Raw genomic sequence first — 9,960 nt, 5'->3', positions numbered from 1 at the left:
CTCATGATGGCGACTAAACCTGAAGGGGACAAACAGCAGACTAAATCCACTAAGGGGTCCCGCTACGTCCAAACCAACAAGTTGGACTAATACACCACCCAGGGGCTCTCCTGGGTCCAGAAGACTGCAATACAGGGGTGGAGAGTCCTATGTCAGAGCTTACATTACAAGATGTGATAGTAGCTACCTGTGGGGTCAAGACCTCCCTCTCTAGGACAGAAGATGGAGTCGCTGGACCATAAGTTGGACAGTGTCTATAGAGGTCAATTTGATTCGAGCGGATCTCACCAAAACAAGTGAGAAGGTGAAATCATTGGATATAAAGACGTAGAGTCTGACGGACGACGTAGCGCAGATGCAGCAAGAGGGACGGAACCTTAAAACCTTGAGTAAATTGGCAAACCGCAAGCTGGATGACTATGAAGGAAGAGCCCGGAGGAATAATGTGCGTATAATTTGAGTTCCGGAAAAGGCCGAGGGTCTGAACCCTGACCTTTTTGTGGAAGATATTATACCTAATCTAAAACCGATAATCTAGAAACGATTAGGTTTAAATACCTGGTATCTACATAACCCTGGACCCAAAACTAGATACGTCAATAATTTGGTCTCTCCCTTGAGCAAGTTTCGGAAGGATGTGGAGCGCTGGAAGGCTCTGCCCCTTTCATTGCTTGGAAGGGCAACGCTATTTAAAATGGCCTTGCCTAGATTTTTATACAAACTACAAAAGTCCATGGACCCGGTGCCGGTCTCCTATTTTAAACAGATTGAGATGCTCCAGAGACAACTTTTTTGGGACGGCAGGCCCAGAGTTGCTTTTGCAAAATTAACTCTCCCGTGGTATGACGGAGGAAATCGGACTCCCAGATATACGCAAGTATTATTGGGCGTCGCAGTTGGCAGCAGTGAACCCTGTGGTCTGCGGTCCCCCGGGAGACGCCATGGATCGTGGGCTGGCGCCGGGCGGCGATATCAGGAACTCTGTATGCCAAGCCAGGGCGAATTAAGTTGACAGGCCCAACAGCACATGCGGTGCAGGTGTGGCACACAGCTAACTGATACTTGGGTTGGGAGGGTAAACTGACTCTAGCAACCCCTCTGTTTAGTTCGGAGAAACTTGGTAGCCTATGGAAAACCAAGGGATTTGACAAGTGGGAACTTATAGGATTGCCCAGATAAAAGATATGTGGGTAGGAGGGGAGATACATACGCTTGATTTCCTCAAGCAACAATATAGTATGCATGATACTGAACACTATAGATATCCACAGGTGAGACATGCCATCCTTAATCATGTGTCCAAGGGTGCCACGATTTCAGAGGTCTCTCCTCTAGAGGATCGGATACTGGACGGACACCTTCCTGAGAAGACGATCGCCTTAATATATAAGTAATTAGTTTATAATATGGAAGTCCCGCTTCGTCAAATCAGAGTACAGTGGAACGAAGACGGGTTAGAGTTGGACTATGAGGTTTGGGTTGCGGCTATTTCCTCCCAGAGGGTGGTGGCAATTCAGATGAGGCTTCGCTTAGAGCAATTAAAGATCTTGCATAGATCGTATATCACTGGTCCCCGTTCGATGCGTATGGGGCGTGCGGAGAGTGGAGATTGTAGGAGGGAATGTGGTGAACCCGGTACTTTTATACATATCCTTTGGCACTGTGGGGAGATCCAGATATACTGGAAGAAAATCATGATGAAACTTAGAGGTATGGGGGAGGGGGGGGACATGCAATTGGAGGCTCTTAGAGGTCTGTTGAATGTGTGGGAACCCACAGATCTGAATGAGAGCCAGATGCAATGGGTTACACTTTTATATGGTGGCGAAACGTAATATAGCTCAACTGTGGGGTGTGAGTCGGCCGCCTCGGGTCTCTGATTTTGGAAATTGGACAGCACCCTTCAAAAATTATGCACCATTGCAAAACAGTTGTTAGAAACGAACATACATATAAACAAAGTATTAGTTTTCCCAAATGTTCACAAAAGACACACAAAGTTGTGACTTTGATTTTCTTTTTATTCTTTTTCTTTTTTTGATAGTTGCGAATAGCCGACGCTTTTCGTCCGCTGCCGGACTTCTTCAGGGCTTAAAATAATCTTTCCGATTACGCTTTTCACATCCGTCTTGGTCAGGCTTTCAAGGAGTTTCTTTTATTAATTGAAAGATCGTACGCAAGATCACAGATCCTAGTAACAGTCGGTGTCGACAAAAGCAGGCCCACAGTAAGGTCAAGGGGCTGGAACATACAGGAGCATCGCGTTGTGGTCTTCTGGTTCCTGGACTTGGACTGGTGTATGTTTAGGGGGGAAAAAAAATGTGTGTATGTGGCCAGGGGGCGCCCAGAGACGGGGGGACGACGGGGGGACGGTGGTGGAGGCATGGGGGTTGTCGGGGTGGGCGTGGAATAGCGACCGGGGAGATATCTGTGAACCACCGATGCCACGATCAGTTTCAGAGGAGTGGGAATCACCAGGATCCCACAGTATGTAAATGGCGGCAACTAAATATGGCTGCAACTAAATATGCAAATGTGACATTCTGACTAATGGGATGAGAAAATATGATTCACCTGTTGCTCGTTTTAGGGATTGTGTAATTTTTCTTTTGTTTCCTTATTTTTAATTTAAAAAAAAAAATTTTTTTTAAAAAGGTCATTCATATTTGCTCCCTTAATGGCTTTATGAACCATGAGATTATAACCGCCTCAGGAGTTCTGGTCTATTTTGCACCCTGTAGAAGCTGTAATCTTGGCCAGTGCCGCCGGGACATCTGCCTCCCCAAATTGCATACAGCATGCCAGACCAGTTGCCTATTCCTGTGACGCAATTCACAAAATAGTTTTTGCTGATACCTTCTAGGACTGTTTTGGCTATAATCAAATGCCATATAGAATACCAAATTTGCAGATAGGAGTGCTAGCTGAGGAAATATGGCAGTATTGCCAGCAATCAATTTACTTCCCCGGCTAGCTTGAAATCGTTAAACCAGGAGAATCAGACCATTCCTAATTTCTAATGATACTGGACTCTATGGGTATTCCTAGAAGCGCTCATTGCCTTATTCTCAACAAAGGGTGAAATGGGGGAACTGAAGTTCTTTTCCAAGTTTTATAAATCTGTGTACGGGTGGTGATGATGTTGGGGCCTAAATATTGTGATGAAATAAAGCGTTATTATTTCTCGTAGAGCTGTCCTGTACTGGGAAGAAACCATTGAAATTGTGAACAGACTGATAATGTGACACCACACTGGGTTTAATTTTTTTTTTTTTTTTTTTTTTTTTGCAGGGGTGGTGGTTTATGGTTGTTTATGTACTTGCAATTTGTATGAAAACTTGAATAAAACTTTTTTTTTAAAGTCTCAGGGAGGAGGGACACTCATGCAAACTTCCTTTATTAATTTAGAACAGAAAATACTGAGCTGTAATTTTCTTTTTCTGTGGGTCTCCTGAGGGATTGCAGCAAAAACTGCAGATTTGTTTCCTGTTTTGGGGCTATTTTGCCTCCTTCACCCAGGCCCTAGCAAGTGGGGTATGGTCTTCCGACCCTGCCCCCTTATGCTTTTAAAAAAAAAAAAAATATTTCAGGAAAGGGAAGTCCTGTAATGACTGCCAGCAACATTTTTCTTTATGCTGCTGGCAACCAGTCGGAGCACTTGCTACCTAAGGTGCAAGATGGCAGAAGAGGGGGGCTCATGGGCCAATGAGAAAGCGATTTTTAAAGATTGGGTTTGAGGGACTCTTCCTCCTTGAACCCTGCCATCCAGACTTACACAAAAAAAAACACACTTTATGGTACTAGGTTCCTGTCAAATTTGGTGTAATTCCATTCAGCAGTTTGTGGTGGAGCAGCCCAAAAATAATTACACAAAAAAAAAAAAAAAATCAAGGTGGTCTATGGAAAACTCATGCGAAAATGTGGTTTTGGTACACCCCTCCCCCTTTGTTTCTCAGGCCCCGCTTGACGGATCACCCCAAAGCTTTCAAGGAAGGGGTGGAGATTTTTTTTTTTTTTTACAATTTTATGAAGATGTCACACTGTGCCAAAGGTATTAGCAAACCAAAAACGCTCTGTCTATGGAAAAACTAACCTAAATAGAACTACTTAGTGGCGACAAAATACATTCAGGTGGCAGGGGCTTTTCAGAGGCAACTACCAGAATTAGATTCCAGCTGGGGTAAACGCAATCTTAAAATGTTTGCAATTTTTAGAAAGCAGCTCAAGGCATTTTTTTTTAATAGTCCATTGTTTAAATCAGCATTACTCTAACGGTCCTATCCAGTGCCAAGTAGCTGTGTCAGTGCGCTCCGTAAAAGTCTCAAAGTAACGGATATGAAGGTGTTGAAAATTTACATAACTCACAATTCGGGTAAGAAACACCTCTTCATTGCAAATGTGAGGTCGAATGAGGAGGACCTACCTCTAGCTCAACCATGCACCACTTGGTTAGGCAAACCCTGAATAGTTCATACATAGAAACCCAAAAAGAGGAACAATCTATTGCATTCCTGTTCCTGCAAGCATCAGGGGGTGTGGGGTTATTTATGGGGTGTGGCTCAGGGGATTGCATAGCATCAACTAGGTGTAATATTCCCCCCACCCAAAAAAAAAAACTTGAGCCAAAGGACAACTGCACTTTGCAAAAGTTACATCTATTAATACGGACATGCTTCCCATTCAGAGAAAATAAGTATGAAAAAGATGCACAGGAACTGAACACACGCTACAACGTTACCACTAGGGACTTGTTACACTTGTGCTCACAAACACCACCACAATGGCTTTCAGCATAGATGTCCTCCTGATGCAGGCAATTCCGAGAGCGGCACAAACTTGTGCAAGAAGAACATAAGCACTCAATTCATCAAAAAGGCATATGAATGCCCACTTAACTGCTCGACTCAAAAGGCACAATTTTAAAAGATTAACTTGCACAACATAAAATTTAAGTTTATTTTAATTAAAGAAACTCATGAGATTTGCCTACATCATATTTAAATGCTTAACAAATATTAGATAGATTTATTTACATTTTATGTATCCTTTTAAAGCAATCTAAATGCTCAAAATGCTTTACACAAAAATACAAGCAAATACATATAAATGACAGACTGGACAGACAAAGGAAAATAAAAGTGGTGATTCACCAAAGGTTACAAGTTTAATCCCGAAACAAAGCAGGAACTTCTCTCCATGGGAGCATTTTAATTAGTTCTTGATCTGATTGGCTGGAAGATTGGATTTGTCCAGGTCATCAAAGTACGGGTGGTTCAAGGCCTCTTTTGCTGCAATTCTCTTTGCAGGATCATAGATCAAGGTTTTCTATAGAAAGAGTTAAAATTAGTGATTAATGCATAGTTTAACATGCCATTTTTAGATCATCATATTTATCAAATTGTTTATCTTTTAGCCTAGAGTCATCTGGCAAGAAGCCAAGGTAAAACAAATACACTCAAATAGGCAGTAACATTAATCCATTTGTTTTTATGTAAGTGTGTGTCTTGTAAAGCGCACTGCTACCCAGAGGCGTCCTGGCGCAATAGACCGCGGGGAACCTGTCCTGGCTTTCCCTGTGAGATGTTCCCTCCTGGGTATCTCCAAGGTGAAACCAGGCATCCCCGGCGTTTGTGGGGGGCCGTTGTGGAGATGAGGCAAGCTAATGCCCAGAGTTGCCGAGTGTGATCCCTGGTTAGAGTAGGCACCGAGGCGAGAATTATCGAGTCTGCTGACCCTGGTTCAAGACCCTGCCGCGTCTGGGATTGAACCCTGGTCCCAGGCAGTCCTATGCTTTCGGGTCTGCCGCCTCTAACCAGTGAGCCACACCACTTCATCTACGTCTGGAAGATCCCATACTGAAGGAAAAATACAATTTACAGGTAAATTTGGCTCATTGGCACCATTTACCTTTCCTGCCTCCCCGTGAACTCGTGCAGGACATTTTTTTTACATTAAAATGTGGTTAGATTTAGTGGATTTGAGCAAATTGGATTGATTTGGGTAAATTTAAATTGGGTAAATTTAAAAAGGCTAAATTATTTTTTTAAAGATTTTCTGAAGATTTGGAAATCGATATTTGCAAAAAATGAAGGAAATACTACTCTTTTTTAAAGGCATGAAAACAAACATGCTCATGAAAAAACATGTCAGGAGTAGAGAAAAGAATGTTTTGTCTGATGTGGTTCACCTAGGAGTGGATGGGCACTGGGTTGGTCTATACCTTTACTTAGGATTCAAAGCTTTAGAAAACATTAGAAAAACTTTGGTGAAAGGATTAATCCATAACATGCAGTTAGGGGACTTAATACAATCACTTACACGCACTGAAATGTGTCCGAATATATCAACAAGTGATGTCGGCCACATTCAACATATTTAAGTACTGACAAAGCTTTTATCATACAAAGGCCGCCTCCATCCAACCTTCAAGAGCATTTAGACAATTGGGGATTGTTTCACATTACCCATCCAAAAAAGTTTTAGAGAGAAGGCTGGCTTTACCTCCTCCACTTGGTTCAAGTGAGATCGGCTTCATCACCTCAGTTCAAATCATCGCTGCTGTGCTAATGCCTCTGGTAGTGAGACAAGAGATTCCACATTTAATTCTGCTCCCATGTTGCAGGATCCTGCATTTTAGCAGTTGATGGTCCCATGTGGATTAGTTGACTGAGGCACTATATCGCACAAGAAACATCCTGGTTGTTGCACTTATTGAAGCCAGTAAGTGTAAAGACCTCATTATCAATGGTCTAGTTGCTAGTATTCAAGCTGAACTTGCATGCCACATACTGGCCATATCTGAAGTGCCCCACTACAGCCGGGAGTCCGTATAGTGTGTGAAGGGCAGCTCAAAGAACATTTGTGTTTCAACCAAAGCCGAATACTAGTTAAAGTTCAAATCACACCATTATAGCAGTTATAAAAGGTTAAAAAGATATAGTAAGCAGTGAATGAAAATAAAGTGTTGTTCGCATAAACCTCACCAATACACTACAAACTCCAAATATAGGTCTAATAAGCATGAACTGGCGGTTAAAGAAAGGTAGCAAGAAGAAAATTCTTACAACAGCACAGGGGGAAAAAAATACCATTGAAAATAAGATATTACAGTAATTTCAGGACTACAATGTACTGAAATGCCGATCAAATCAGAGAATGCTTTTGGTCTAAGACTGGACAAATATGCACATCAAGAGCCGCTACTTGTCACTTACGCAGGTTTACCATGGGCAAAGAGACCATTCAACAAATAATATAACACCGAACTTACTGCAAGCAAATCAAGTCCATCTTGATTAATGTTTTTAACATGGTTGGCCAAACCTCCGGCTTTCCATTTAGGAAATGTGTTTTTATAATCTTGTAGGGATTCCACTTCTGGCCAGATTTCGTTATTTGGAGTACCTAAAGCTCTGGAGAGAGAAAAAGTCGTCGTAAGACCAAAAAAAGGCAAAAACATCACAATTACAAACTCGGTTTGTGATAGATTTGACAACTCATTTCCTCCATTGAGAAACTGCATGAAATTCTACATGCTAATCTAGCAAGTAAAGGAATCCATTTGGCTCTCCAGACTAGCAATAGCCGTCAAGGCTTAGTCCAGGAATGGTTTAGACCAGTGGTTCTTAACCTGTGTTTTCCAGATCAATAAGGGGGATAGGAGGGGACCATTTAGAAAATTAAATATTAAGAGTAATAGAGTACAAGAAGCACAATTGCAAAAATGCAAAATATCTGCAACTGAAAGAATATCAAGGCTAAAAGTTAGTTGGAATCTTAATCTGGATTCATTGGAGCAGCCCAAGCACAGCACACAGAACTTAGCATAGACAAAGTGTGGGCTCACATTAAGAGGGCGACAAAGCATGCATTCACACACAAAAAAGTGCGATTTGGTAGAATTAAAAAACAAGTTTAGAAAAGCTCAAATCTACCTATTAAAATTTTGCTTAATCTATATTTGATCAGTAGTGAGGTATTTCAGTATTTAACATACTGGTTTATTTGTGTAGCATATTGCAGTTCAAATCGTAGAAATTGCACTACAGGGATCACTGCAGAGTATCTAATGGCACCAAGGGGTACGCACTGCATTGGTTTTTAAACGAGGCAGCAAGAGAAGTCCCTCAAAGTTTAAAAAACATTTCAGATTAAACTATTCTGCAGCTACCTCTTCCAGCCAGTCTAAAAATCACTGCACAACAGTGCATATCCCTCGGCGTCCTTACATAGTCTACACTAATTACTGTAGAGTTCGTAAGAGCGCTGAGAGTACGCACTGCGGAATGATATGCAGTGGTTTTTAAAGTTTAGAAACCTCAGTATACCATTTTGAAATGAATCCTACCATCTATTTTTAGGCAAGAGTGAATTTTGCACTAAGACAATAGCGCCAAATGCCAATTCCACCCAGTCGCTGAAGCTCATAGGATTTTCATGTAATTCTGTGAAATTCCGGCCACCCATGTTTTGTCACTATAATTTGGTGTCCGAACCCAGACAAGCTGGGGCTAGTTGAGTGAGAAAGGGGAAACCAGACACCTCGGCAATGTGGAAGTCTCTAGAAATATCTCCTTCAAAGTGAGCACCAAATCGAAATATTGGACCTCCAACGCCAACTCTTCAATACACATATAGACATGTGGAAGACTCTTAAGGACTGCTGTACTGCAGGAAGGACTGACACTCTGCTGTGCCGCCCTTTGCCTGGGTGAGAAGCACTGGACCTGCATCTTGAACCTAGGACCACCAGAGTAACTGCAAGGACTAGTTGTATGGCCTGATCAGAGTCAGAGACCGAACAAGCTCCAACAACATTGAACACCGCTCATGGACTGCCAGCCCTGCACTCTCAAGTGCTGGACCCCTGGAAGTGAGACGGAGGGTGCTCTGCTAGCCCAGCTGCTGTTCCAGTGAAACAGACCTCACTTCCCAAAACTCAGCACTGGAGGCAGTGCACAAGGCAAGTTCAATGCAGGTCTTTGCATCAGAAAGCTGAATGTGGGGTCATCGGTCAAGCAGGAAAGTGACATGCACGGTGTCTGTAAATGGCACCACCCCAGCAAGCAGACATCAGTTTCTCTTCATGACTTCCACACCTGGAGCACGGAGAGACAAAGAACACTGACTACTGGTGGGGAAAACTAGGGCCCTGAAAGGGGAACAGCCTTGTCCCTAGAAATCAGTTCGCCAAGCAGGGAGAATGAGTGGGGCGGTAAGGAATCTGAGGCTAGATAGTCTTAATAAAATGCACTAAAGATAAGTAACCCGTTTGTCTGATTGCAACTAGAAGTCTCTGATCTATTACATTAGACTAGATACCCAAGCAATATCTCCCCAGAGGCTGTCCTGCAAAACTGATTCCCACTAGTAAGTCCTGTAGAGCACAACAAGCAAAGTGCCCATCCCAACATACCAGACTGTCCCGACATACCAGACTGTCCCGGCATAATGGTTTGTGAACTTGTGTACAGAAAGCCACATTGCTGCCTGGCAGATATCCAAGACCGGAATTCCGCTTGCTAATACTGTGGTAGCAACCTTAGCTCTGGTGGAATGAACAAGCAAACCCTCAGGGAGTCTCACCTAGGCCAATGTGTAGCAGATCTTAAAGCAGACCATGATCCATCCAGACATTGTCCGTTTCTGCACGGTCCTGTCACTTCTTCGCACCAAAATATTACATGAAGACTTGGTCATCCATCCGTAACTTCTACAGTCCATGCTGAACAAGGCTCCTTTTGGGTCGTCTTGAGTCGCTCCTCAGCCACCTCCCTCTAAGGAAAAGTGTGTAAAAGATAAGCAGAGTGATGGACTGGCCTACATGAAAAGGAATGCCAACTTTTGGCAGAGAGGAAGCTCTAGTGCCAAGACCCAGCTTGTCTAGGTAGAAGTTCAGATGCGGAGGCTTGAATGACAAAGCCTGAAGCTAACACACCCTCCAGGCAGACGCTATTGCCA

The 9,960-nt window shown here is 42.9% G+C and overlaps 1 protein-coding gene across 1 annotated transcript in view; it reads right to left on the bottom strand.

Moving 5' to 3' along the window:
* Nucleotides 1–4,942: 4,942 nt before the first annotated feature.
* The window catches only part of CDK1 (cyclin dependent kinase 1), a 106,432-nt gene continuing 101,414 nt past the window's right edge, over nt 4,943–9,960 (bottom strand). Inside the window, exons 7-8 of the mRNA XM_086921769.1 lie at nt 7,271–7,412; nt 4,943–5,325 (exon numbers count right to left, since the gene is read on the bottom strand). Of these exons, the coding sequence (XP_086777895.1) occupies nt 5,212–5,325; nt 7,271–7,412 (256 nt within the window). The 3' untranslated portion in view covers nt 4,943–5,211. The remainder of the gene's footprint in view (nt 5,326–7,270; nt 7,413–9,960) is intronic.

This window comes from Lissotriton vulgaris, chromosome 5, assembly GCF_964263255.1.
Source record: "Lissotriton vulgaris chromosome 5, aLisVul1.2, whole genome shotgun sequence".
NCBI classification, from domain to species: domain Eukaryota; kingdom Metazoa; phylum Chordata; class Amphibia; order Caudata; family Salamandridae; genus Lissotriton; species Lissotriton vulgaris.
This window is presented reverse-complemented; position numbering and strand designations above follow the sequence as displayed.